The 26,314-nt window shown below is 41.9% G+C and overlaps 1 protein-coding gene across 8 annotated transcripts in view; it reads right to left on the bottom strand.

Annotated features, from left to right (window-relative positions):
• Window positions 1–19,208: 19,208 nt before the first annotated feature.
• The window catches only part of PLEKHG1 (pleckstrin homology and RhoGEF domain containing G1), a 248,937-nt gene continuing 241,831 nt past the window's right edge, over window positions 19,209–26,314 (bottom strand). For all 8 annotated transcript variants that reach the window (XM_033235072.1, XM_033235074.1, XM_033235073.1 and 5 more), the window contains one exon: window positions 19,209–21,043. In XM_033235072.1, the coding sequence (XP_033090963.1) occupies window positions 19,980–21,043 (1,064 nt within the window). In that variant the 3' untranslated portion in view covers window positions 19,209–19,979. The remainder of the gene's footprint in view (window positions 21,044–26,314) is intronic.

The raw sequence follows: 26,314 nt of genomic DNA on the forward strand, positions 1-26,314 counted from the left end.
GACAAGAAGGCCATTACATAATGGTAAAGGGATCAATTCAACAGGAAGACTAACTCTCCTAAATATATATGCACCCAATACAGGAGCACCCAGATTCATAAAGCAAGTCCTTAGAGACTTACAAAGAGACTTAGACTCCCATACAATAATAATGGGAGACTTCAACACTCCACTGTCAACATTAGACAGATTAATGAGACAGAAAGTTAACAAGGATATCCAGGAATTGAACTCATCTCTGCACCAAGCGGACCTAATAGACATCTATAGAACTCTCCACCCCAAATCAACAGAATATACATTCTTCTCAGCACCACATCGCACTTATTCCAAAATTGACCACATAATTGGAAGTAAAGCACTCTTCAGCAAATGTAAAAACACAGAAATTATAACAAACTGTCTCTCAGACCACAGTGCAATCAAACTAGAACTCAGGACTAAGAAACTCAATCAAAACCACTCAACTACATGGAAACTGAACAACCTGCTCCTGAATGACTACTGGGTACATAACAAAATGAAGGCAGAAATAAAGATGTTCTTTGAAACCAATGAGAACAAAGATACAACATACCAGAATCTCTGGGACACATTTAAAGCAGTGTGTAGAGGGAAATTATAGCACTAAATGCCCACAAGAGAAAGCTGGAAAGATCTAAAATTGACACTCTAACATCACAATTAAAAGAACTAGAGAGGCAAGAGCAAACACATTCAAAAGCTAGCAGAAGGCAAGAAATAACTAAGATCAGAGCAGAACTGAAGGAGATAGAGACACAAAAAACTCTTCAAAAAATCAATGAATCCAGGAGTTAGTTTTTTGAAAAAAATCAACAAAATTGACAGACTGCTAGCAAGACTAATAAAGAAGAAAAGAGAGAAGAATCAAATAGACGCAATAAAAAATGATAAAGGGGATATCACCACTGACCCCACAGAAATACAAACTACCATCAGAGAATACTATAAACACCTCTACGCAAATCAACTAGAAAATCTAGAAGAAATGGATAATTTCCTGGACACTTATACTCTTCCAAGACTAAACCAGGAAGAAGTTGAATCCCTGAATAGACCAATAGTAGGCTCTGAAATTGAGGCAATAATTAATAGCCTACCCACCAAAAAAAGTCCAGGACCAGATGGATTCATAGCTGAATTCTACCAGAGGTATAAGGAGGAGCTGGTACCATTCCTTCTGAAACTATTCCAATCAATAGAAAAAGAGGGAATCCTCCTAACTCATTTTATGAGGCCAACATCATCCTGATACCAAAGCCTGGCAGAGACACAACAAAAAAAGAGAATTTTAGACCAATATCCCTGATGAACATCGATGCAAAAAAAATCCCTCAATAAAATGGGCAAAGAAGCCAAAAGCTTATCCCCATGATCAAGTGGGCTTCATCCCTGGGATGCAAGGCTGGTTCAACATTCGCAAATCAATAAACGTAATCCAGCATATAAACAGAACAAAAGACAAGAACCACATGATTATCTCAATAGATGCAGAAAATGCTTTTGACAAAATTCAACAGCCCTTCATGCTAAAAATGCTCAATAAATTCGGTATGATGGAACGTACCTCAAAATAATAAGAGCTATTTATGACAAACCCACAGCCAATATCATACTGAATGGGCAAAAACTGGAAGCATTCCCTTTGAAAACTGGCACAAGACAGGGATGCCCTCTCTCACCACTCCTATTCAACATAGTGTTGGAAGTTCTGGCTAGGGCCATCAGGCAAGAGAAAGAAATCAAGGGTATTCAGTTAGGAAAAGAAGAAGTCAAATTGTCCCTGTTTGCAGATGACATGATTGTATATTTAGAAAACCCCATCGTCTCAGCCCAAAATCTCCTTAAGCTGATAAGCAACTTCAGCAAAGTCTCAGGATACAAAATTAATGTGCAAAAATCACAAGCATTCTTATACACCAGTAACAGACAAACAGAGAGCCAAATCAGGAATGAACTTCCATTCACAATTGCTTCAAAGAGAATAAAATACCTAGGAATCCACTTACAAGGGATGTAAAGGACCTCTTCAAAGAGAACTACAAACCACTGCTCAGTGAAATCAAAGAGGACACAAACAAATGGAAGAACATACCATGCTCATGGATAGGAAGAATCAATATCGTGAAAATGGCCATACTGCCCAAGGTTATTTATAGATTCAATGCCATCCCCATCAAGCTACCAATGAATTTCTTCACAGAATTGGAAAAAATTGCTTCAAAGTTCGTATGGAACCAAAAAAGAGCCCGCATTGCCAAGACAATCTAAAGTCAAAAGAACAAAGCTGGAGGCATCACGCTACCTGACTTCAAACTATACTACAAGGCTACAGTAACCAAAACAGCATGGTACTGGTACCAAAACAGAGATATAGACCAATGGAACAGAACAGAGTCCTCAGAAATAATACTACACATCTACAGCCATCTGATCTTTGACAAACCTGAGAGAAACAAGAAATGGGGAAAGGATTCCCTATTTAATAAATGATGCTGGGAAAATTGGCTAGCCATAAGTAGAAAGCTGAAACTGGATCCTTTCCTTACTCCTTATATGAAAATTAATTCAAGATGGATTAGACACTTAAATGTTAGACCTAACACCATAAAAACCCTAGAAGAAAACCTAGGTAGTACCATTCAGGACATAGGCATGGGCAAGGACTTCATGTCTAAAACACCAAAAGCAATGGCAGCAAAAGCCAAAATTGACAAATGGGATCTAATTAAACTAAAGAGCTTCAGCACAGCAAAAGAAACTACCATCAGAGTGAACAGGCAACTTACAGAATGGGAGAAAATTTTTGCAATCTACTCCTCTGACAAAGGGCTAATATCCAGAATCTACAAAGAACTCAAACAATTTACAAGAAAAAAACAAACAACCCCATCAAAAAGTGGGCAAAGGATATGAACAGACATTTCTCAAAAGAAGACATTCATACAGCCAACAGACACATGAAAAAATGCTCATCATCACTCGCCATCAGAGAAATGCAAATCAAAACCACAATGAGATACCATCTCACACCAGTTAGAATGGCAATCATTAAAAAGTCAGGAAACAACAGGTGCTGGAGAGGATGTGGAGAAATAGGAGCACTTTTACACTGTTGGTGGGATTGTAAACTAGTTCAACCATTATGGAAAACAGTATGGCAATTCCTCAAGGATCAGAACTAGATGTACCATATAACCCAGCCATCCCACTACTGGGTATATACCCAAAGGATTATAAATCATGCTGCTATAAAGACACATGCACACGTATGTTTATTGCGGCACTATTCACAATAGCAAAGACTTGGAATCAACCCAAATGTCCATCTGTGACAGACTGGATTAAGAAAATGTGGCACATATACACCATGGAATACTATGCAGCCATAAAAAGGATGAGTTTGCGTCCTTTGTAGGGACATGGATGCAGCTGGAAACCATCATTCTTAGCAACTATCACAAGAACAGAAAACCAAACACCACATGTTCTCACTCATAGGTGGGAACTGAACAATGAGATCACTTGGACTCGGGAAGGGGAACATCACACACCGGGGCCTATCATGGGTAGGGGTGAGGGGGGAGGGATTGCATTGGGAGTTATACCTGATATAAATGACGAATTAATGGGTGCTGACGAGTTGATGGGTGCAGCACACCAACATGGCACAAGTATACATATGTAACAAACCTGCACATTATGCACATGTACCCTAGAACTTAAAGTATAATAATAATAATAATAAAATTTGTTCTTTTAATTTTGAAATGTGTAAAGTAAGATTATCTTCTCTTCCTTGTAGATGGCATCTAACCATGTCCCAGGGATGCTCAGACCCGTTATAGGCTTGGGGTGTAGTAAAAAAATCTGACGTATTCCAGTCACACTGTAACTGAAAACAATGTTCCAAGCTCATGAGCCTATCTCCCATCCAAATGACATTTTGTCTAAGATCATTAATCTGATCTGCCAACTTTTTGATCAATACCAGGTTGTGAATTCCACAATCTCGTAGAATATTTTGCCAATTGTTTTTTTTGTTTTTTGTTTTTTTTTTTTGAGGCGGAGTCTCGCTCTGTCGCCCGGACTGGAGTGCAGTGGCCGGATCTCAGCTCACTGCAAGCTCCGCCTCCCGGGTTTACACCATTCTCCTGCCTCAGCCTCCTGAGTAGCTGGGACTACAGGTGCCCGCCACCTCGCCGGGCTCGTTTTTGTATTTTTAGTAGAGATGGGCTTTCACCGTGTTAGCCAGGATGGTCTCGATCTCCTGACCTCGTGATCCGCCCATCTCGGCCTCCCAAAGTGCTGGGATTACAGGCTTGAGCCACCGCGCCCGGCCTGCCAATTGTTAACAAAGTGTACTGTTTGAACAGAAGAGTGCAATGCAACAACTCCTGCCACAGCGGCCATAGCTGTGACTGCAATTAATCCCATAATCACTGCAATCAAAGTAAAAATGAATCTTTTGGATCTATTTAGAATGCCTTTTAATACTTCAGTCAAAATATGGATGGATGGCGAAGTCTCCCATGGTCGGTCCATGGACACAGGGATCCATGTGCCCTCTCTTGCTCTCACTAGTAGAATACAGTGCTGCCAATTAAAAGTTGAATCAATGCAAGTAAACAGTCTACAATTTTCACAGGTTATAGTTTGGGAATCTGGGTTAATAACTATTTTACCTACAACTAGCATATAAGGGAGCTTACACAACTTTGCAAAGGAATTATCAGACTGGAATTTAGGTCGATAGTATACGATGGCTTATGGTCTCTTGTTTTTATAGCTTGATTTCCAGACCAAATTCTAGTGTGTTGTGAGGCCACAGTAAGCTTCCAAAGTTCTGGGTTCTCAGGACCAGTAACAGGACTAACTTTGCTCGAGGTGATGAGATTCGCTTTTTATCCCATTCCCAAGGGTAGAGAGACTCTAACGTTTTGTACTTATTTTTATCTAAACCTTCTGTTAAGTCACTGTTCACACTTGGACTCACATGTGCACTGGGACACGATTGAGTTTGTCCTATGCAAATGCGGTAGAATTGACCTCGAGGTGCGCAATGTATAATGGTTCCAAATTCATCGTTTTGTAATATCGCCGCACTATCAGCCACCCATTCTTCTCCAACTAAAACTCCTGGGCCTTTTGATCCTTTGGGAATTTCTTTGGGGCAAGGCTTCCCCTTAGGCCTAGACTTTAATGATCTTTGATAAGAAGGGTCCTGCAAATAATTTACCTGTGGCCTGAGTGACATTCCACTTACCATGTGATAAGTAAATCCACTGGTGGCACTGATAGTAGGTACTTCTACCAACCAATTCTGGGTTGCAGGCATTAAGCATCCCGGTGCTCTGCCTAGGCAAATAGGAGGATAACGATACCCAGTGGAAATATTCGTCATCATTCCTTCTTCCTCGGGTTGGGCAGGGCCACGATCATCCGTGGGGCCAGATACCCATGCACTATTATTAACATATACTTTAATAGGATTATCTACCCATGTAACTGCCCGAATTAAGGGTGGGAAAGGCACATAGGCCCTGTAAGTACAATTAGCTGCAGCTGCTCCTGCAGACATGGGGAGACTTACCACCGTTGATACAATCATCAAAGCTGCAAGCAGCATATTCTCTGGAGTTCATGTCACCTTTGTGAATGCACTTAATGCCACTGAACTGTATATTTAAAAATGGTTAAGAGGGCAAATTTTATGTGCATTTTACCACCATCTTAAAAATCAAGAAGGAGGTGGAGAAACATCTCAAATTGGTGATCTAAGTTTGCTAGAGTCAATTTCCATCGTTTACAACAAAGCCCTCTGTTGTTTTGTACAGTGGTTAAAGTGAATGCAGGTGAAGGTCACTGGCCATGAGCAAGTCAAGAAAATAAGGGGCTAGATGTTGGGTAGGTCATCCATCGAAATATCCATCAAATACGGATTTTCTAGATATTTTCAGGATGGTAGTAGTATATAGAGGTGGAGAGTATAGGATAAGAAAACTGACTCTGAGCTGTGGGCTCACCTTCACTGAATGAGGTCAACCGGTAAGAAGGTTAATAGATGATAGGAGTCAGGTGACACAAAGATTTGCATTCCAGGCTGGGCACAGTGGCTCACGCCTGTAATCCCAACACTTTGGGAGGCTGAGGCAGGCAAATCACCTGAGGTCAGGAGTGAGAAACCAGCCTGACTAACATGGTAAAACCGCCTCTCTACTAACAATACAAAAATTAGCTGGGCGTCATGGCATCCGCCTGTAATCCCAGCTACTGGGGAGACTGAGGCAGGAGAATTGCTTGCACCCGGGAGGCAGAAGTTGCAGTGAGTCGAGATAGAGCCATTGCACTCCAGCTTGGGCAACAAGAGCAAAACTCCGTCTAAAAAAAAAAAGAGAGAGGAAAAAAAAAAGATTTGCATTCCAAATAGCCACCATGCAATAGTTCATTCATTCATGAGGGCAGAGAAGGAATGGTCTCCAGCCACAGCATGAATCCATGAAGCACTGACTCCACCTCCTGAACTTGAGATGTTGTATTGTGGGAGAATGAATAGCCTTCCATTTTTTTAAATTTTATTTTTATTATTATACTTTAAGTTCTAGGGTACGTGTGCACAATGTGCAGGTTTGTTACATATGTATACATGTGTCATGTTGGTGTGCTGCACCCATTAATTCATCATTTACATTGGGTATATCTTCTAAAGCTATCACTCCCCCATCTCCCCACCCCACAACAGGCCCCAGTGTGTGATGTTCCCCTTCCTGTGTCCAAGTGTTCTCATTGTTCATTTCCCACCTACGAGTGAGAACATGCTGTTTGGTTTTCTGTCCTTGAGATAGTTTGCTCAGAATGATGGTTTCCAGCTTCATCCATGTCCCTACAAAGGACATGAGCTCATCCTTTTTTATGGCTGCATAGTATTCTGTGATATATATGTGCCACATTTTCTTAATCCAGTCTATCATTGATGGACATCTGGGTTGGTTCCAAGTCTTTGCTATTGTGAATAGTGCCGCAATAAACACACGTGTGCATGTGTCTTTATAGCAGCATGATTTATAATGCTTTGGGTATATACTCAGTAATGGGATGGCCGAGTCAAATGGTACTTCTAGTTCTAGATCCTTGAGGAATTGCCACACTGTCTTCCACAATGGTTGAACTAGTTTACTGTCCCACCAACAGTGTAAAAGTGTTCCTATTTCTCCACATCCTCTCCAGCACCTGTTGTTTCCTGACTTTTTAATGATTGCCATTCTAACTGGTGTGAGATGGTATCTCATTGTGGTTTTGATTTGCATTTCTCTGATGGCCATTGATGATGAGTATTTTTTCATGTATCTGTTGCCTGCATAAATGTCTTCTTTTGAGAAGTGTCTGTTCATATCCTTCGCCCACTTTATGATGTTGTTGTTTGATTTTTTCTTGTAAATTTGTTTAAGTTCTTTGTAGATTCTGGATATTAGCCCTTTGTCAGAGGAGTAGATTGCAAAAATTTTCTCCCATTCTGTAAGTTGCCTGTTCACTCTGATGGTACTTTCTTTTGTTGTGCAGAAGTTCTTTAGTTTAATTAGATCCCATTTGTCAATTTTGGCTTATGTTGCCACTGCTTTTGGTTTTAGACATGAAGTCCTTGCCCATGCCTATGTCCTGAATGGTATTGCCTAGGTTTTCTTCTAGGGCTTTTATGGTTTTAGGTCTAACATTTAACTCTTTAATCCATCTTTTTGTATAATTAATTTTTGTATAAGGTGTAAGGAAGGGATCCAGTTTCAGCTTTCTACATATGGCTAGCCAGTTTTCCCAGTAACATTTATTAAAGTGGGAATCCTTTCCCTATTTCTTGTTTTTGTCAGGTTTGCCAAAGACCAGATGGTTGTAGATGTGTGATATTATTTCTGAGGGCTCTGTTCTGTTCCATTGGTCTATATCTCTGTTTTTGTACCAGTACCATGCTGTTTTGGTTACTATAGCCTTCTAGTATAGTTTGAAGTCAGGTAGCATGATGCCTCCAGCTTTGTTCTTTTGACTTAGGATTGTCTTAGCAATGCAGGCTCTTTTTGGTTCCATATAAACTTTAGTTTTTTCCAGTTCTGTGAAGAAAGTCATTGGTAGCTTGATGGGGATGGCATTAAATCTATAAGTTACCTTGGGTAGTATGGTCATTTTCATGATATTAATTGTTCCTATCCATGAGCATGGAGTGTTCTTCCATTTGTTTGTGTCCTCTTTTATTTCATTGAGCAGTGGTTTGTAGTTTTCCTTTAAGAGGTCCTTCACATCCCTTGTAAGTTGGATTTCTAGGTATTTTACTCCCTTTGAAGCAATTGTGAATGGCAGTCCACTCGTGATTTGGCTCTGTGTTTGTCAGTTATTGGTGTATAGGAATGCTTGTGATTTTTGCACATTAATTTTGTATCCTGAGACTTTGCTGAAGTTGCTTATCAGCTGAATAGCCTTCCTTTAAGAGGTCCCCAGGAGAAACATTCTTAAGGAAGAGCTAAGTGTTAGTTTAAAAAAGAAATGAGTTGGCCGGATGTGGTGGCTCATGCCTGTAACCCCAGTATTTTAGGAGGCCGAAGTGGCAGGATCACAAGGTCAGATTGAGACCATCCTGGCCAACATGGTGAAACCTCATTTCTACTAAAAAATTAGCCAGGAGTGGTGGCACTTGCCTGTATTCCCAGCTACTTGGGAGGCTGAGGCAGGGAATCACTTGAACCAGGGAGTTGGAGGTTGCAGTGAGCTGAGACTGCACCACTGCACTCCAGCCTGGTGATAGAGGGAGACACCATCTCAAAAAAAAAAAAAAAAAAAATTAATTGAGGGAACTGCTTCCATGAAAATATAGGGATGTAGAGTTGTTCAATATGGAACTTAAAGTGATCCAGAGCATGCAGAGAGATGTGGGAAGAACAGCAGCAGTGAGAAGGTGGGTCAGGAGAGAGAACGCAGGGTGTAAGACTAGCCAGGAAGGATGGTCAGAGGAGCAGCAACCCAGAGTAATGGTGTGAAGCCTGGTGGTTTATGTGGCCCCTAAAATGCCAAGGACACAGACCCAGGAAATACTGGAAGGCTACAAAGGTAGACAGGACACTTGGATAAAACAAGGGTCAACATAGTTTGCACTTCTATGGGAGTTTGTTCTGTGAAAGGGCTGTATATACACAGTAACCCCCAAATGCAGAAGGAGCCTGGAAACCAAAGGAGGCAGAGAAATCCAATGTGTGGGTTTTGGGTGATTTATTAAGGAAACTTACAAACAGAAATGTGGTCTTGGGCAGCTACAAGATAGGTAGATCGCTGTACCACAACCCCCTAGACCCAGGGCTTATATCTTGGGGAAAAAGATACGTGCTCTGGAAGGAATGTGTAGGTGGCTACCAGTGTCACAGCCTATGATTTCTGCAACAGTAACCAGGGTTGTTTTGAAGGAAACTTACAGTGAATGGGTGTTTCTACATAAATAATAATACATCAACTCAACATTTTGGAGGCATTCCCAGACTCAGGATTAGTCAGTGGATTGGTATTTAAAATAAAGTCACTCTTGTCCCCACCAAGAGTTTTCCTCTTCAATGAATGAGGAAGCCCTGTGTAGCAGGCAAAAGTTCCTCTTCAACATTTCCCCTTTAAATCACAAATCTTATTGATATCTTTTCTCAAAACTGTTTCTTATTTTATGGTAATAACTCTGTTAAGCCTTATGTAGCAAATGTAACAGAATAAGCCTACTCTGACTTCAGTATCTATGTTAAACATGCTCACAGACACGTAGTACTTTCTATGTCCTTGTACCTTAGTCAAAACATTCGTGCTGGACGTGCCCAGGCATATCCCAGCTTGCAGCCTACACTCCTCCCTTATTTGGGAATATTATTACTTTTCTATGTCCTTTCATAAGCAACTTTCTTTTTTTCCTTGTTCCTCACTGCCTTTACCTATTTAAAAAAGTTTTGAACTGTTAGCCAATCGGGTTTTAGTTTAGATTGTGAGGTCTGGCTCCAGCCAATGGAGTCAGGACACAGCAACAGGGACCTCAGGCGGAAGGCAAAAATAGTCTAGTATCTTTTTTACTTTGTGGGTACTCCCAGCAGGATTGCTGACAGGCACCAACCTTTCTGCAAAGAGTAAAAGTCTCCTTGTTCAGGAAACTGTTTGTCTAATTGTGAACTCCTCTCTGTGACAGCAGGGAATAAGCATTTATTTCCAACACTTTGGGTCTCCCAGCAAGTGTGTCTGGAATTGGTGGGTTCTTGGTCTCACTGACTTCAAGAATGAAGCTGCGGACCCTCGCGGTGAGTGTTACAGTTCTTAAAGATGGTGTGTCCGGTGTTTGTTCCTTCTGATGTTCGGACATTTCTGGAGTTTCTTCCTCCCGGTGGGTTTGTGGTCTCCCTGGCTTCAGGAATGAAGCTACAGACCTTCATGGTGTTATAGCTCATAAAGGTGGTGCAGACCCAAAGAGTGAGCAGCAGCAAGGTTTATCGTGAAGAGCAAAAGAACAAAGCCTCCACAGCAGGTAAATGGATCCATGCAAGTTGCCACTGCTGGTGCTGGTGACCAGCTTTTAGTCTCTTATTTGGCCCCGCCCATATCCTACGGATTGGTTCATTTTACAGAGCACTGATTGGTTCATTTTACAGAGTGCTGACTGGTCCATTTTACAGAGCACTGATTGGTCCATTTTACAGAGAGCTGACTGGTCCGTTTTTACAGCGTACTGATTGGTACATTTACAATCCTTTAGCTAGACAGAGTGCTGATTGGTGCATTTACAATCCTTTAGCTAGACAGAAAAGTTCTCCAAGTCCCCACAGGACCCAGAAGCCTGTAGGCTTCACCTCTCACTGGCACTCACCATGGGAGTTTAGAGCACCAAGCCTGGGCATTCCAGCAGTACAGAGGGAGCTGGTTCCAGACAATCAAGAGGAAAAGAGAGGAAGCAAGAAAGAGAGGGAGACCTGCTGTTGTGGCCAACGATCCTGCGAAGAGGGAATGGCGGTCCACGCACAGGATTCAGCCTCCTTATCAAGCCCAGCAGGCGCCGGCACTCACCTGGAACACACGCCAGCCCGGGAGCACGGTGCGCAGCCCAGCTCCTGGCCCGCGCCTCTCTCTTCACACTTCCCCCTGAGCAGAGGGAATGGGTTCAGGCCTGGCCAGCCCCAGAGAGGGGCCGTCATAGCGCAGCGGTGGGCTGAAGGGCTCCTGGAGCGCGGCCAGAGCAGACGCCGAGGCCGAGGAGGCGCCGAGAGCGAGCCAGGGCTGCTAGCACGTTGTCACCTCTCAGAAGGACTACCTGAGCCATGTAGTTTGCTGGCTTGGGGAGAAGCTCGGGTTTGATGCAGCTTTTTCCGAAGCTCCCAGGGAGTGCAGTCTGAGCCTGGTTTCTGATTGTTTAGGCTGGAAAGCGTGGCCCCGGAAGGTGCAAGCCTGGTCCCTAGGAGTATGGGTAGCATAGACACCAACAATGCTTGGCAAAATCTGTCTTATTATTAATAACAACCAGTGTATGGTACTACAGGTGAGGCATGCATGGAGACATTTGATACATGAATCTTTAACTGCAGCTGAATTTATTCTCTTAAATTCCCGGAAGTCTAATTACTGGCTCAAAGAGGATGAATTTTTAATGTTACTGGTTCATATTGCTAAATTCATTTATAATATTCTATACCAATGTATATTCTCATTCAATTGGGTTTAACAGTCTTTCTCCATCCTTAATCATATTGCGTAAAAATTTAAAAAAAATTTCTTTGTCACAAAATTAGCATGCTTTTGAGACCATTCTTTAGGGGTCTCCTGATTTTGTATTTCTTAATGTCTTGTATTATTCTCTTACCCCAGACTATCAATTCAAGTACATTTATAGAGCATACAGTGTTGGAAGATAGAAATAGTGTCTCCCCTTAGGGCAGAAGGCAGATTTGTTTGCCTCCATAGAATAAAGATAATGTCTCCCTCCAGGGGCAAAGGTTTGGCAGATTTGCTAGTAGCTTCTTTTAAGTTTGGGGATTTCTGAGCTCAGGGGTCCTCTGCTGTGGAATGAACCACAGTTGCTCTGACACTAGAGCGGCTAGGGGAAGCAATGCAAATGTAAAGCTCGTACTGCTGGCTGTGCTGTAATCATGTCCTTCATCTCTTACCCAGGAGTCTTGTGTCTTCTGCCAGGGTTTATGAAACTGATGCAGGTTACCTTGTTAGCTTGCAAGCTGGGTAAAATCTCACAGTTCTTGGCAATCATTTCTGAGCTGGGCTTTGAGGACTCAGCAGGTTTCCCTTTGGATAGTAGGGGAAGGGTATTGCAGGCAGAGGGAGCAGCTCCTATTCATATAAAGGCAGAGACAGATTGTGGAGGGCTTTGTGGAGGATTTTTTTTTTTTTCCTTTGAGATGGAGTCTCGCTTTGTTGCCCAAGCTGGAGTGCACTGGTGTGATCTCGGCTCACTGCAACCTCCGCCTCCTCGGTTCAAGAGATTCTCCTGCCTCAGCCTCCTGAATAGCTGGGATTCCCGGCATGCACCACCAAGCCTGGCTAAGTTTTGTATTTTTAGTAGAGATGGGTTTTCACCATGTTGGCCAGGCTGGTCTCGAACTCCTGACCTTAAGTGATCTGCCTGCCTCTGTCCCCTAAGGTGCTGGGATTACAGGTGTGAACCACCGCGCTTGGCCCTGGAGGATTTTATTCTGTGTTTAAAACACAGAATAAAAGACAGGAAGTGGGGAAGACCGTGGCAAGACAACCAGTTAGGACACTGTTACAGTAGTCCAACAAAAAGACTGCAAACTAGAGGAGGAGCTTCTGAGGAAGAAAGGAGTCGTACATGGGGAAAAATGACATCAGTTTCGGACAACTCAGGTAGAGATGTCCTGCAGGAAAAATCTTCAATCCTCCTGGCACTTAAGAGGGGAGTTTGAGCCTAGAGATGGTGTTTTGGGAAACAGAGTATATATAGTAGTGAATTCAAGTGAATTCATAATATTAAAGGAGAAGGGAGTGGAGATGATTTAGTATCACAAACCTGAGGCCTCTGGAGGCTTCTAGAGGACAGGCAGATAATACAGTATTAACTAGGGAAGTGGACCAGGTGTAAAACTTCCCCCAAAGCAGCAATACGTTCTACAGACTTGTGACATATGTTTATTATACCTTAAGAGGAGAGATTTCTTATTTTCTACCTAAAGCGTCTGTATTCAAGTGTACCACGGCTGCTTTAAATTTGTTGACCAAGTCCATAATGAAACACAGAGGAACCATTTCGCCCAAAGGTCAAAGCAAGTGTCTGCCTTTTAGGGTGACTTTCACCTTTAGATCCCCTCCTTAGATCTCACAGCATTGGCCTCACCAGAACCCAGGTCCACACATACCACATTTTTTTTTTTTTCAAGAGGTGGAAATTTGGATTTTATGCTTAGCCCTTTCAAATTATACAAGCCTAGGGCCAGGCATGGTGGCTCACGCCTGTAATCCCAGCACTTTGGAAGGCCGAGGGGGGGTGGATCACTTGAGCCCAGGAGTTTGAGACCAGCCTGGGCAACATGGTGAAACCCTGTCTTTACTAAAAACACAAAAATTAGGCAGGCGTGATGGCACGTGCCTGTAGTCCCAGCTATTTGGGAGGCTGAGGCAAGAGAATTGCTTGAGCCCGGAATGTGGAGGTTGCAGTGAGCTGAGATCACGCCACTGCACTCCAGCCTGGGCAACAGTGCGAGACTGTCTCCAAATAAATAAATAAAACTGCACAAGCCAGATTGAGCCTCTGGGCCAGCAGTTTGTAGCCTCTGGCTTAACTGTGCTCTAGTAGAAGGAATCTGCTTACCCTGTGGTCTTGATGGTTCCATGAGAACTATGTGGAGAGGCATACATTGCTATGTAAACAGGAGGGCAAACTGGGGGCTTGTATTTGCCCCTTAGAGCAGATGATTTGATCACCATCCAAGCCCTGTTGTTTTATATTGAGCTGAATAAACATGGTTTTGGAACCAATGAGGTGGAACTGCCTGCTTGTCTTTTTTTCCTATTGTATGATGCATGTGAATAAGCCATTGTCAGGAAAATAAGACTCTTTTTTGTAGATACATAAAGTGGAATTTGCTCCATGGGTGTGTACCACAGTTGTAAAGTCGGCAAGTGTGTTTTTTGGCACCCAAAATCTCAGCATTCTGGGCCTTTTCCTTCCACCTTATCTGACTTCAACCCCACATCACGTGCTAGGGTGCTCTGTGCTCTCGTCACATCATCAAAAGCAGTTACCAGGACAGGCACTGGTCTACATGGAATTTTGAGGAGAGTCTGATAACCCCACCCTCCTGTGCCCATATAGATGCTTAGCCTAAAAGGTTACTGGAAATCTGCAGAGTAAATGTCTCTGGAATTCTATCAGCCATGAGATGGGAAAGGTGCAGAGTCTTTCCAAAATGCCACCTCCCCTGACCTAACTAATAGGAGCACTAGAGAAAGTTGATACTGGATTTCTGAGTGTGCTGTGAATTTTTTTAAAGCAACTTATTTGCTGTTGTTACTTCCCTCCTTTGTGTATCTGGTTTGAATATGTTTTTCACATGCTTTGGGCTCAGATGAGTTTTTAACTCTATTCAATGATTAAAATGTATGGGACACTACAAGTTGCCCAGCAGTGTGTGGAGCTGGTAAAGCCATTTCTACCTCAGCCGGTCAAAGCAGACAATGGTTGCATGTGCTAAATTTTAGAATATTATTTCTTTTCTTTTTAAGATGGAGTCTTGCTCTTGTTGCCCAGGATGGAGTGCAATGGCGAGATTTCGGCTCACTGCAACCTCCACTTCCTGGGTTCAAGCAATTCTCCTGCCTCAGCCTCCCAAGTAGCTGGCATTACAGGCGCCCACCACCACGCCCAGCTAATTTTTGTATTGTTAGTAGAAACGGGGTTTCCCCATGTTGGTCAGGCTGGTCTCGAACTCCTGACCTCAGGTGATCCAAAGTGTTGGGATTACAGGTGTGAGCCACTGTGCCTGGCCTAGAATATTCTATCAAAAATGAATTTTTGATCTTCTGTTAAAGAGCTTTCAAATATGCTATACACCAGACATTCCAAATTTTATTAATTTACAGTTATATAGGTTGTACAATCATATTTTGCATTTAAGCTTTTTAATACAGCATAATTTCCACAGTATCTCTGTGGAATAAGCATATATATAATATTCATATATATATCATAAGCATATATATATTTTGTTAAACAAAAACATTGAAAAAAAGGGTAGGCATGATAGCTCATGCCTGTAATCCCTGCAGTTTGGGAGGCCAAGGCAGGAGGATCACTTGAGGCCAGGAACTCACGACCAGCCTGGGTGAGACCATATCTCTTTAAAAAAACACCAACAAGGCTGGGCATGGTGGCTCATGCCTGTAATCCCAGAACTTTGGGAGGCTGAGGCGGGAGGGTCACCTGGATTCAGGAGTTCGAGACCAGCCTGGCCAATATGGTGAAACCCCGTCTCTACTAGTAGTACAAAAATTAGCCGGGCATGGTGGCGCACACCTGTAATCCCAGCTACTCAAGAGGCTAAGGTAGGAGAATCACTTGAACCCGAGGAGACAGAGGTTTCAGTGAGCCGAGATCGTGCCACTGCACTCCAGTCTGGCCGATAAGAGTAAGACCCTGTCTCAAAAAAAAAAAAAAAAAAAAAAAAAAGAATTGAGGGTAGTTATCACAATCCATCTGGATAGAGAAAGTTATACAGCATTAGGGGATCTCAGAGTTCTTGAAGTAGTAACATTTGCTCTTTCAAACAGAGTTTTTTTATTGTTTTTACATCAAATGAAACTTAAGAGACAAATGTTATCAAGTATTCATGTTCAACAGCTGTATTTATAGCTCATTATAAGCCTGCTCATTAAAATTTTTCTTTAAGGACTGAATTTATGTTTACCATTACACAGGGCACGGTTCTTCTCCTGCCATTTGTTTCTCTAAACTGAACTTGGAGCGAATCCATTCCACCTCAAGGTGGAACAGGAAGATAAGGCAGATCTGAGGGCTCCTCAATGTGAGGTTGGAAATTCTTCTCTCTAAAATACACTGAAAGCTGAAGGCTGTTTCTTCAGTGTGAGGAAAGTCAGGTAATCCACATTTTCATTATAATGGGGTAGAGCTTTTTGCTTATATTTGGAAAGAGTTGCTTTGGAAAGTGTCTGTAATTATCAACTTATAGCAGTATATTTTTGTTCCCTGTAAACTTTCTATTAAAGAAAATTAACATGAAGTTACATGAAAAGAATCTCAATTTGTGCCAAAAATTTCTATAGTAATTTTTTTTTTTTTGAGACAGAGTCTGTGTTGCCCAGGCCAGAGCACAATGACATGATCTCAGCTCACTTCAACCTCTGCCTCCCTAGTTCAAGTGATTCTCGTGCCTCAGCCACCTGAGTAGCTGGGATTACAGGCATGCACCACCATCCATTTTTAGTGGAGACGGGGTTTCACCATGTTGGCCAGGCTGGTCTCAAACTCCTGGCCTCAAGTGATCCACCCACCTCGGCCTCCCAAAGTGCTAGGATTAAAGGTGTGAGCCACCGCACCTGGCTGTATTAATTCTTTGATTCAATAATAAAACAGTTAAACGAATGTCTTCTGTTACTGTGAATTTTTTAAAAAGGTAATTTAGCAACTGATCTAATTTAGCTGTCTCTCAAGAAAACAAAAACAATCCTAGACACCAAATTCACTGTTTCAAAAGTAATCCAAAGATGTAGAAAATGGTCTATCATGGGCCACTGAGACATAGTTAGATCATTGTGACCCTGAACCAATTGCTCCATGGTTCACAAGGCAAGAAAAAGTATTATAGCTAAATGTAGTTTGGAAACATCCTGATGTTCTAAAACACATTAACTCACGCTATAAATTACTTTGTACTTTACAAACTTTATTAAATAATGGGCGTTACTAACTTACATTATCTTATATACAGTATTTAAACTATGTTTTCCTAGATGCATTTTTTTTCCCCCACAAAGAATAGAGCAGGTGAAAAGTAAACTTACATAAAAAAAAATTGAACCCGCAGTACAGGAAACTAGTAAGAACTTGACATACTTTAAAGTACGTATAACTTTTCCCCCTGTTATATACATCCCCACCCCACCTCTAAAACAAACTATTTTAAACAAAAGCAATTGATAACTTTCAGGAAAAAAATACAAACATGATTATATATATACACACAGCTCTCAAAACCTGTGTCCTGGCCAACAGAAATGATCTATAAGTCTAGATTTGTCCTAAAACCTAAAGCCATGTAGACATTTTATACAGTAAGATACCCACTTACGTGCAGTGAGGTGTATTCCTATGGGTGACATCAAAGTCATGCAACAAGACACTGGCGTGAAGAAGTAATTTCTGAGAGTCAGACAGAGCAATAATATGAACTATATAGAATCAGATAATAACAACCAAAAAGCGAAAATGCGAAACAGCTTTCCTGGGACAAGAGTCAGGTGATTTTGCTCATAGGTACTACAAATGCACTTACACACACCTCTAAGAACATACTTTCTTGGCCGGGCGCAGTGGCTCATGCCTGTAATCCCAGCAATTTGGGAGGCCGAGGCGGATGGATCATGAGGTCACGAGTTCAAGACCAGCCTGGCCAACATGATGAAACCCCATCTCTACTAACAACACAAAAATTAGCCAGATGTGGTGGTGGGCACCTGTAATCCCAGCTACTCAAGAGGCTGAGGCAGGAGAATCGCTGGAACCGGGGAGGTGGAGGTTGCAGTGAGCCAAGATTGTACTCCAGCTTGGGCAAAGAGTGAGACTTGGTCTCAAGAAACAAACAAACAAAACAAACAAACAAACAAAAAAACTTTCTTGTGGTACTTATTTTTGATTGTTTCATCTTGAAAACTCATATCATGTTCAAATAAAGACAATAAAGAAGGAATATTTCCAGACCATGCTATTCAATGTGGACTTTCCTTTATAAGCTGTAAGAAGAATATTTTGGAGAAGCAAGAAACTTGGGTTATTTTTTGTTATTTAAAAAGAAAATCAAATGCCTTAGGTACCTATTTGTAAGATAAAAATGCTCATATTTTATGTTTTACAGTTAAGAAAAAGAGGCATAGGACTTACAAAGAGAAAGAATTATGTCACTTACTCAATATTACTGCTTACCTTTAAATGAAGAGCCCAGGCCCCTTTCCCTACATATATTATTGTATCTTTTAAAATAGAAACTAAGAGCATGGTCGAGAGGCTGTAGAATGTACACCTGATTAAAATGAGAATACAAAGGCCACCACTTGAGAAAGCATTCTTGCTGCATTAACTGCAGTCTTCAATAAAATCGAATGTTTATAAAGTCACAATTTATCGGTCTTCATTTTTCTTTTTAGCTTCTTTGATTTTGCTTTTTATTCAAAATGTCTTATTTTTGTTTTTTTGTTGCCTAAGGAGTTAGATTAGTATAGTGTCACAATGAAACGTCACAAATGGTCAGAACATAAAAGGTGTTAGTCAGCACCTAGTAACCAAAGATGTCATTCTTTTATATACCTGAAAACAATGAAAAAAGGCTCCCATGTTATGTGTGGTTTAGGAAATAGATTCTTGCCCCATTCCTGCAGCCAATGACTCCTCAGGGCCAGGATCAAGGAGGTCATTTGGCAGAATCCCAAACTCAGGAGGGTGCATGTGCAAAGCTGCTCTGGAAAGGGTAAGTTTAAAGTGCTTTGTCTGATTTTAGCTCATACTTAACTTTGTATTGATTAGAAACAGGCACACAATATGGTCTGGTGGGATTTCAGTTTTGTTTTTTCTCTTTCAACTGTCTGTCATTTGAAGAGGCAATCAAATGGTTCCCAGAAGTCATCCCATCTTTTTTTTTTTTGAGATGGAGTCTCGTTGTGTCGCCAGACTGGAATGTAATGGCATCATCTTGGCTCATTGCAACCTCCACCTCTCGGGTTCAAGGGATTCCCCTGCCTCAGCCTCCCGAGTAGCTGGGACTACAGGCAGGTGCCACCATGCTCGGCTATTTTTTTTTTTTTGTATTTTTAGTAGAGACGGGGTTTCACCATGTTGGCCAGGATGGTCTTGATCTCTTATCTCGTGATCTGTCCCCCTCGCCCTCCCAAAGTGCTGGGATTACAGGCGTGAGCCAAGACGCCCAGCTCATCTATTCTAATAGTTAAGTCGGTCTGCATTTTATTGACCTTGGTTTTCTCTAAGTCATTAAGGAAATCATTCATTTCTCCCCAGAAATTATATATAAACATGATGAGCAGCTCATTCTCTAGGCCTTGTCCAGGAATAGTGGTAAGGGGTTTTGCGTACAGAAAATGGGTCCTGCTACATTTTGATTTTCAATGGTCACACAATTTCTGCATCAAAATGAAACAAATGAATACCAGCACAAAAACCCTAAAATGGGCACCTCAGACTACACACCAATTACAGATCTCTGGTTTACGTTATCCTAAGGTCTTGCCACAAATATAACCAAAATGTGAGATATAAGCATAATTCTTTCAACAGCTTTCGTTGCCTTTTAAAACGTGACAAAGTCTCCTTGCTGCCTTTAAGTCACAGGATAAAACTACCTGGGTCTTCTGGATAATAGGAAAGGATTACTGCATTCTTAAGGTGTGGGCACTTTTGTCAGGTTATGGCCATCGTGTTAAAAGTCTAAAAAATTTCAAGTAAGATTGACTTACATGAAACATGAAGACACTCAGCATGAGAAAATATACTGTTGATGCCAACATGTGCTACAGTACAATCCTGGCTGCATCATCAGCCATTTCAAAAAGTTGTGCTGTAAAAGAAAGTATATTTTACACCTCTGGTTCTTACAAAATTGTTTTAATCTGGTACACATAAAACACCTCATCAGTATCTGTAATGTTTTATGAGCAAAATAAGAAGTCGATTCAGGCAGTTATTATGAAGAACCTTAAGCAAAGCTGCTTGAACTAAGACACTGAAATTTTTCCCTTAGAGACTGGACAATATTTTGTTGATTGGGAGATGGCCCCCTCCAAAGATAGTCGTTCAGTTTGTCAGAATCATTATATGGTGTCAGATATGGTGAAAGCTCAGATTTGCTGTTAACTGGCTTTTTTGGAGTGTGCGGACTATTCAAGGAATGCAATGTGTTGCCGCTGCAGACATTATCAGAAAAGTCAGCATCCACAAACTTTGAGTCAGATTTCCTTCTACGATTGTGAGATGGCTCCAACTCTGACTCATCTTCTTCTGACTTGATTTCCACATAGTCATCCTCATCTCCATCACTCTCTTTGAAATTGGAAAAATAGTTCTGTGTTGCAATTTGGGCATTTAAGGGTAAATTTCTATTGACCACCACAACTTTCTGTGAGTCTTGGAGTGTGAGATCTGAGAGTTTTTCAGTGTCCTGTTGACACGAGTCAGCAATATCTGGCAGTAAGTCCTGGTGACTCTCACACCTTGAACTTCTGTGTAAAGACAGCAGCTGCTGCTTTCCCATGTCACTAGGATAGTTGATGGAGTCCATGGATTTGTTTATCAAGACAGAGGAAGATGACTGGGACCTGTGATAAGGCTGAGATTTCGTGCTGATCCCTTTCCGACCTAAGGAGTTGTAAAGATGGTCCTGACACCAGTTCTCTTTGTTGGGCTGACTTACTACCACGCTGCATCTCTGCACAGAGCCTGGCAGAGGGTCGGAGGTTTGAAGAGAAGGCACAGAGCAAGCTGCGGACAATTGCCTGGGAGTACTTTTTGTACTGATCTCAAACGTGGGATATCTTGACCTCAAGTCTTGCTCTGGTGGGAGACAGAAATCTGCTAACTCTCCATTACTATAGGTTGAATGCAGAAGCCAATCTTCACTACCATGGTGGACCTGGGAAGGTGACGCAGACCTCAGGAGGGAGGATTCTTGAGGGCTGGCCCAGGCATCCTTCTGAATTTTCAAGGGAGACTCTCTGAATACAATCTGGTCATACAACTGGGAATACTCAGCAATCCTGGCACCTGGAAGGCAAATATTGAAACAGTAAATACACACAGGATGATTCCTATATGTGAAGATTAAAAATAAGAGAATAATATTCTAACCAACATATTTTAAAATTTTGACAGTAGACAAGACTGAGTGATGTTGAAGGATGAGTAATCATTGAACTCTAAGCAACACACACACACACAAATCCATGGTTTAATATAAATAAAAATGCCACCTAAAAGTTCATTTAATTTCATCTAATGCTCCATTATTCTGTTTCAACAGTAGGTCTGCAAGTGTCCACTATATAGAATGAAAGTTTCTAGTGTTCTTTATACGCATAAAACAGTGTCAGTGCTGAAAACATGCATCATAAAAATAAAGTCAGCACTTCAGCCTGGTCAATGAAAAATCATTCAAGCAGTGTTTAAAGGCAGCATCGCAGGGCTGGGTGTGGTGGCTCACGCCTATAATTCTAGCATTTTGGGAGGCCACACCAGGTGGATCACTTGAGGTCAGGAGTTCAACATCAGCCTGGCCAACATGGTGACACCCCATCTCTACTAAAAATACAAAAATTTAGCCAGGCATGGTGGTGTGCACCTGTAGTCCCAGCTACTTGGGAGGCTGAGGCAAGAGAATCGCTTGAACCTGGGAGGCGGAGGTTGCAGTGAGCTGATATCGTGCCACTGCATTCCTGCCTGGGTGACAGAGCGAGACTCCATCTCAAAAAAAAAAAAAAAAAAAAAAAAAAAAAAGCAGCATGACCACAATCCACAATGCAATAGCTACCCCTGGCTTCTGATCATTCTTCTTTGCTCTCAGACAACTGCTCCTAGAGGAGTTGGCTCCTGGCTGTTCCTGCACTTTTTGCTTCGAGACAGCCCTCCACCGCCATTGTCTGGGGAACTAATGTCTACTAAGGAAAGTTCTCCCCTCAAGTGCTTCAAAACCACATGTATTGACTAACTCACATCCCCAAGAAGCAGAGCACTAAAGCCTAGGCCGCCAAAACATTAAGAAGGAACCGTCTGTGCATGTACTCAATAATCTAATGCCCTCTACTATTGGTTCAAGAATAGGACCTAACAGTTACTTCCACAAAAGCTTTTGCCACATAAAATTAAGCCACAAGTCCATTCTCCCCTTTGCCCTGATTCTGAGTACAGATATTTCTAAATATTAATACACTAACCATGCTATGGGTAGGAGATTCTCTTTGGTTAGAAATAATTTAACATGGGAGCCCAGAGATGTCAATTTCAAGATCTGCCACCCTCCCCAATCCAGGTACCTGCACAACCACCCTGGAGTCAAAAAACTCTAATGCAGGGGTGTCCAATCTTTTGGCTTCCCCAGGAGACACTGGAGGAAGAACTGTCTTGGGGCACACATAAAATACACTAACAGTAGTGATAGCTGATGAGCTTTTTAAAAATTGCAAAAACAAAACAAAACAAAAAAACCCTTAATGTTTTAAGAAAGTTTACAAATTTGTGTTGGGCCACATTCAAAGCTGTCCTGGGCTGCATGCAGCCTGTGGGCCATGGGTTGGACAAGCTTCCTCTAATGCATCCTGTGTCTTGCTCAGACCACATTGACACAATCTCTGTGAAGGAAATGTATCCTGTATATGACAACCAGCAGTTAATACTGTTTTCTTCTTCTTCTTTAAGCTATTTACATTTTTAATGATGTGTTATCAGTAAACTATTTCTCGAACTTAAACTATTAATAAATACTCATTTAGGTGAGTTTTGCCATTTCTTTTGAGTCTATCTTCTATGAGGAGAGAAAACAACCTGTTATTGTTTGACCTTTAATTGTAATCCCAATCCCTCACCCCTATTCCCTGTGATCAAGGTAAATAGTCTAACTTCTCATTCCACACCTATACTCAGATCCTTTGAGTTTTCAACTCCAAATTCCTTGGAAGAACAGAGATTATTAGTGTTGAAATTTCTAGTTATAAAAATTTGAGAAATGATTCCTTAAAAGGCGCAGTAAAGACTCTTAATACTAACTAGGGTTTAGCAACATCTTAAGAGAAAGAGTGTAAAAGTCTCCACAGACACCAGTGTGCCCATGGTAGCCATCCTGAACCCTATAATATTTCATTAACTATGAAACCTAATCAAAAGCAGCTGGGCCTTTAATATAGTCATTAGTTAGCAGACCTGAAAGGTAGATGGTCTGCCTGAAAGGTAGATGGTCTGCTCAAGTCATTCTCACATATGGTATAGCCCTGAGCCTGATCCCACAGCTGTATCAGGAAGGCTTTGAACTTCTACAAGGTTCCAAGAAGACAACAATTTTGGAAAATGTAGCAGAACTTTAAAAATTCAAACAAACTCTTCCAGTATCAAAATTTAACCATCAAGTCTTGTAGGAACAATCAGATCTTGACTTTAGCCCAGATAATCTGAAATCACATATCATCTAAAATATCCACAGTATTTCCCAGGCCTTTGTCTTCCTTATGATACGCTCCTTGACCTTTGCTTAATCAAGTCCTACCCATCTCTCAAGATTCTCCATAAGCCCTATCCTTCTCCTTACTTGAATCATTTTCTGATTTCTCTTCTCTGAAGTCCTATATAGTGTGTACCTAGCTGTTGCCTGTGTGCGCACACACACATGCAGACACACACAATTTGTATTCCTGTGTTGCTAATTATTTTATGTAGGTTACTTTATTTTCATTTTATGCTTTTTTTTTTTTTTTTTTGAGACAAAGTCTCACTCTATTGCCCAGGCTGGGGTGCAGTGGCACAATCTCGGCTCACTGCAACCTCCATCTCCCAGGTTCAGTAATTCTCCTGCCTCAGCCTCCCTAGTAGCTGGGACTATAGGCGTGCACCACCATGCCCGGCTAATTTTTGTATTTATAGTAGAGGCAGGGTTTCACCATGTTAGCCAAGCTGGTCTGGAACTCCTGGCCTCAAGTGATCCATCGGCCTTGGCCTCCCAAATTGCTGGGATTACAGGTGTGAGTCACTGCACCTGGCTATTTTATGTAAGTTACTTTATTAGTCCCTGAGCTTTTCTTTTCTTTTTTGAGACAGGGTCTTATTCTGTGAGCCAGGCTGGAGTAGAGTGGTATTATCATAACTCACTGCAACCTCAAACTCCTGGGCTCAAATAATCCTCTTGCCTCAGCCTCCTGAGTACCTGGGACTATAGGCATGAGCCACTGTGCCTGGAAACTTTAAATTTTTAAATTTTTTGTAGAGATAGAGTCTTGCTATGTTATCCAGGCTGGTTACAAACTCCTGAGCTCAAGCGATCCTCCTGCTTTGGCCTCCCAAAAGTGCTAGGATTACATGTGTGAGCCACCTCGCCTGGCCTCTGAGCTTTTGGTCTGGGAGAACAATGCTGTACATTTCGTTCAACTCCCTATATAGCACCTAGCATAGTTCTAGATAGAAACTGGTCTCAATAACTAATTCATTACTCAGATATTTTTTTCACTTCCTCCTTTATTTTACTTATTGTTCTGACTTCTCTTATTATCTCTTATTTTACTTATTGTTTGATTTACTTATTGTTCTGATTTTTTTGAGACAGAGTCTTGCTCTGTTGCCCAGGCTGGAATGCAGTGGCACAATCTCAGCTCTCTGCAACTTCTGCTTCCTGGGTTCAGGCGATTCTGTTGCTTCAGCCTCCAGAGTAGCTGAGATTACAGGCGCCCAGCACCACACCTGGCTAATTCTTTGAATTTTTAGTAGAGACGTGGTTTTACCACGTTGACCAGGCTGGTCATGAACTCCTGACCTCAAGTGATCTGCCCACCTCAGCCTCCCAAAGTGCTGGGATTATAGGTGTGAGCCACTGCGCCCAGCCTCCTCCTTTTATTTTAAGCCTAGTTTTAAAAATGGATGCACTTTCCAGGTCATAGCAGAAAAAGGGGAAGCAAGAAGACAGCTAAAATGCTTCCCATGGATAACTCGTAATGGGAACAGTTTATCTTTGGATGATAGAGTTGACCATTTATCAATTTTGAATAAAAGGTATCTCACTAGTAGGCAATACAGGTGTGAGTCACTGCACCTGCTGATCTAAGGGTGTTTTTTGTTTGTTTCAACTTGACCTTCTAAGAGAGTCTACAGCTTGTGTGACATCTATGTGAACAAGAAACAAGCTTCCAGAGCTCCAGCTGTAATTAAACAGATTCTATTAGCCAGATGTATAGGGAACAGTGAGTCTGAGATGACACCTCTGGCCTAAAAAGCTTCGTATTAGCTGAGTTGAGGCTCCCCCATATCCTTAGTTCTAGTATTAACAGCTTGTACAGAACATATACGTTATGATTATATGACAATTGCAAGAATGTCTCCGGTTTACTGCCTTTTTTGAGATTTGAAAGTTGGAGTTCTTATGATCTCAGACAAAAATTTAGAATAATCTTTGCCAAGGGAAATATCAAATAACATTTTAATCCTCCAGACAGAGGATTAAAATTAATGTTTCTGATGTTGCTCGAGATGCAGACAAAAGCATAAAATTGTGCCTTCCCTACTCTACACAAGGAGGAAAATTTCTTGAGCCTGTACGGAGTTTTCTCCCATGTGAAACATCACCAAAAACCCCAGAAACCCAAAGGCCTCCTTGCTGTCAAAGACCATCAGGAGGGAGGTCTGGTGGAACAAGATGACCAGCATGCTATGACAGGCTCTAAGATGTGGGAGCAACTGGACCTGGTTGGGTGATTTATAGGCAGAAATCTGACCCGGGGCCTGGAGACCCCGGCTAGAGAGTTCAATAAAGATGCTCGAGAGTTTCAGCAGGTGAATAAGGTGCTCCTCCTTCCGCACAGCACCGAGAGCAAGCTCCTGGCAAAGCGGCAAGGCCCACACGGAGAAGTCTGGAGAATCGGTCCATTCGATTACGACGTCCTGTGCCCAGATAAACAAGAAAGAGAAAAGGAGTCATCATGTCAACTGATGGAAAGCCTAGTGGGCACAGGAAGTGGTCTCGATCACCCAGCTGGAAGAGGTGTGGATATAACTCATCAGGTCCTAGGGACGTGCCCCTGCCAGATGGCGGGGAAGACAGCACTCTCAGAAGATGACTCTGGAGAGATTTCCTCCTCTTTGCTGGGGAGAATGTCGACAGGAGCCCACCATGTCAAGAAAGGACCCAGATGCAAAGCTGAGAAAAGATCCTGAGGCATCCCAAGACACACCAGCAGGCAAAACAAAAAGGAGAGCCAACCAGAAGTGAAAAGAAAACCCCAATGTGAAATCATTTAATACTTAAAAGGTGGGTAAAAAAGAAGACTATTTAGGGTAGGTATAGGC

This window comes from Trachypithecus francoisi, unplaced genomic scaffold (assembly GCF_009764315.1).
Source record: "Trachypithecus francoisi isolate TF-2019V2 unplaced genomic scaffold, Tfra_2.0 Lachesis_group15, whole genome shotgun sequence".
NCBI classification, from domain to species: Eukaryota; Metazoa; Chordata; class Mammalia; order Primates; family Cercopithecidae; genus Trachypithecus; species Trachypithecus francoisi.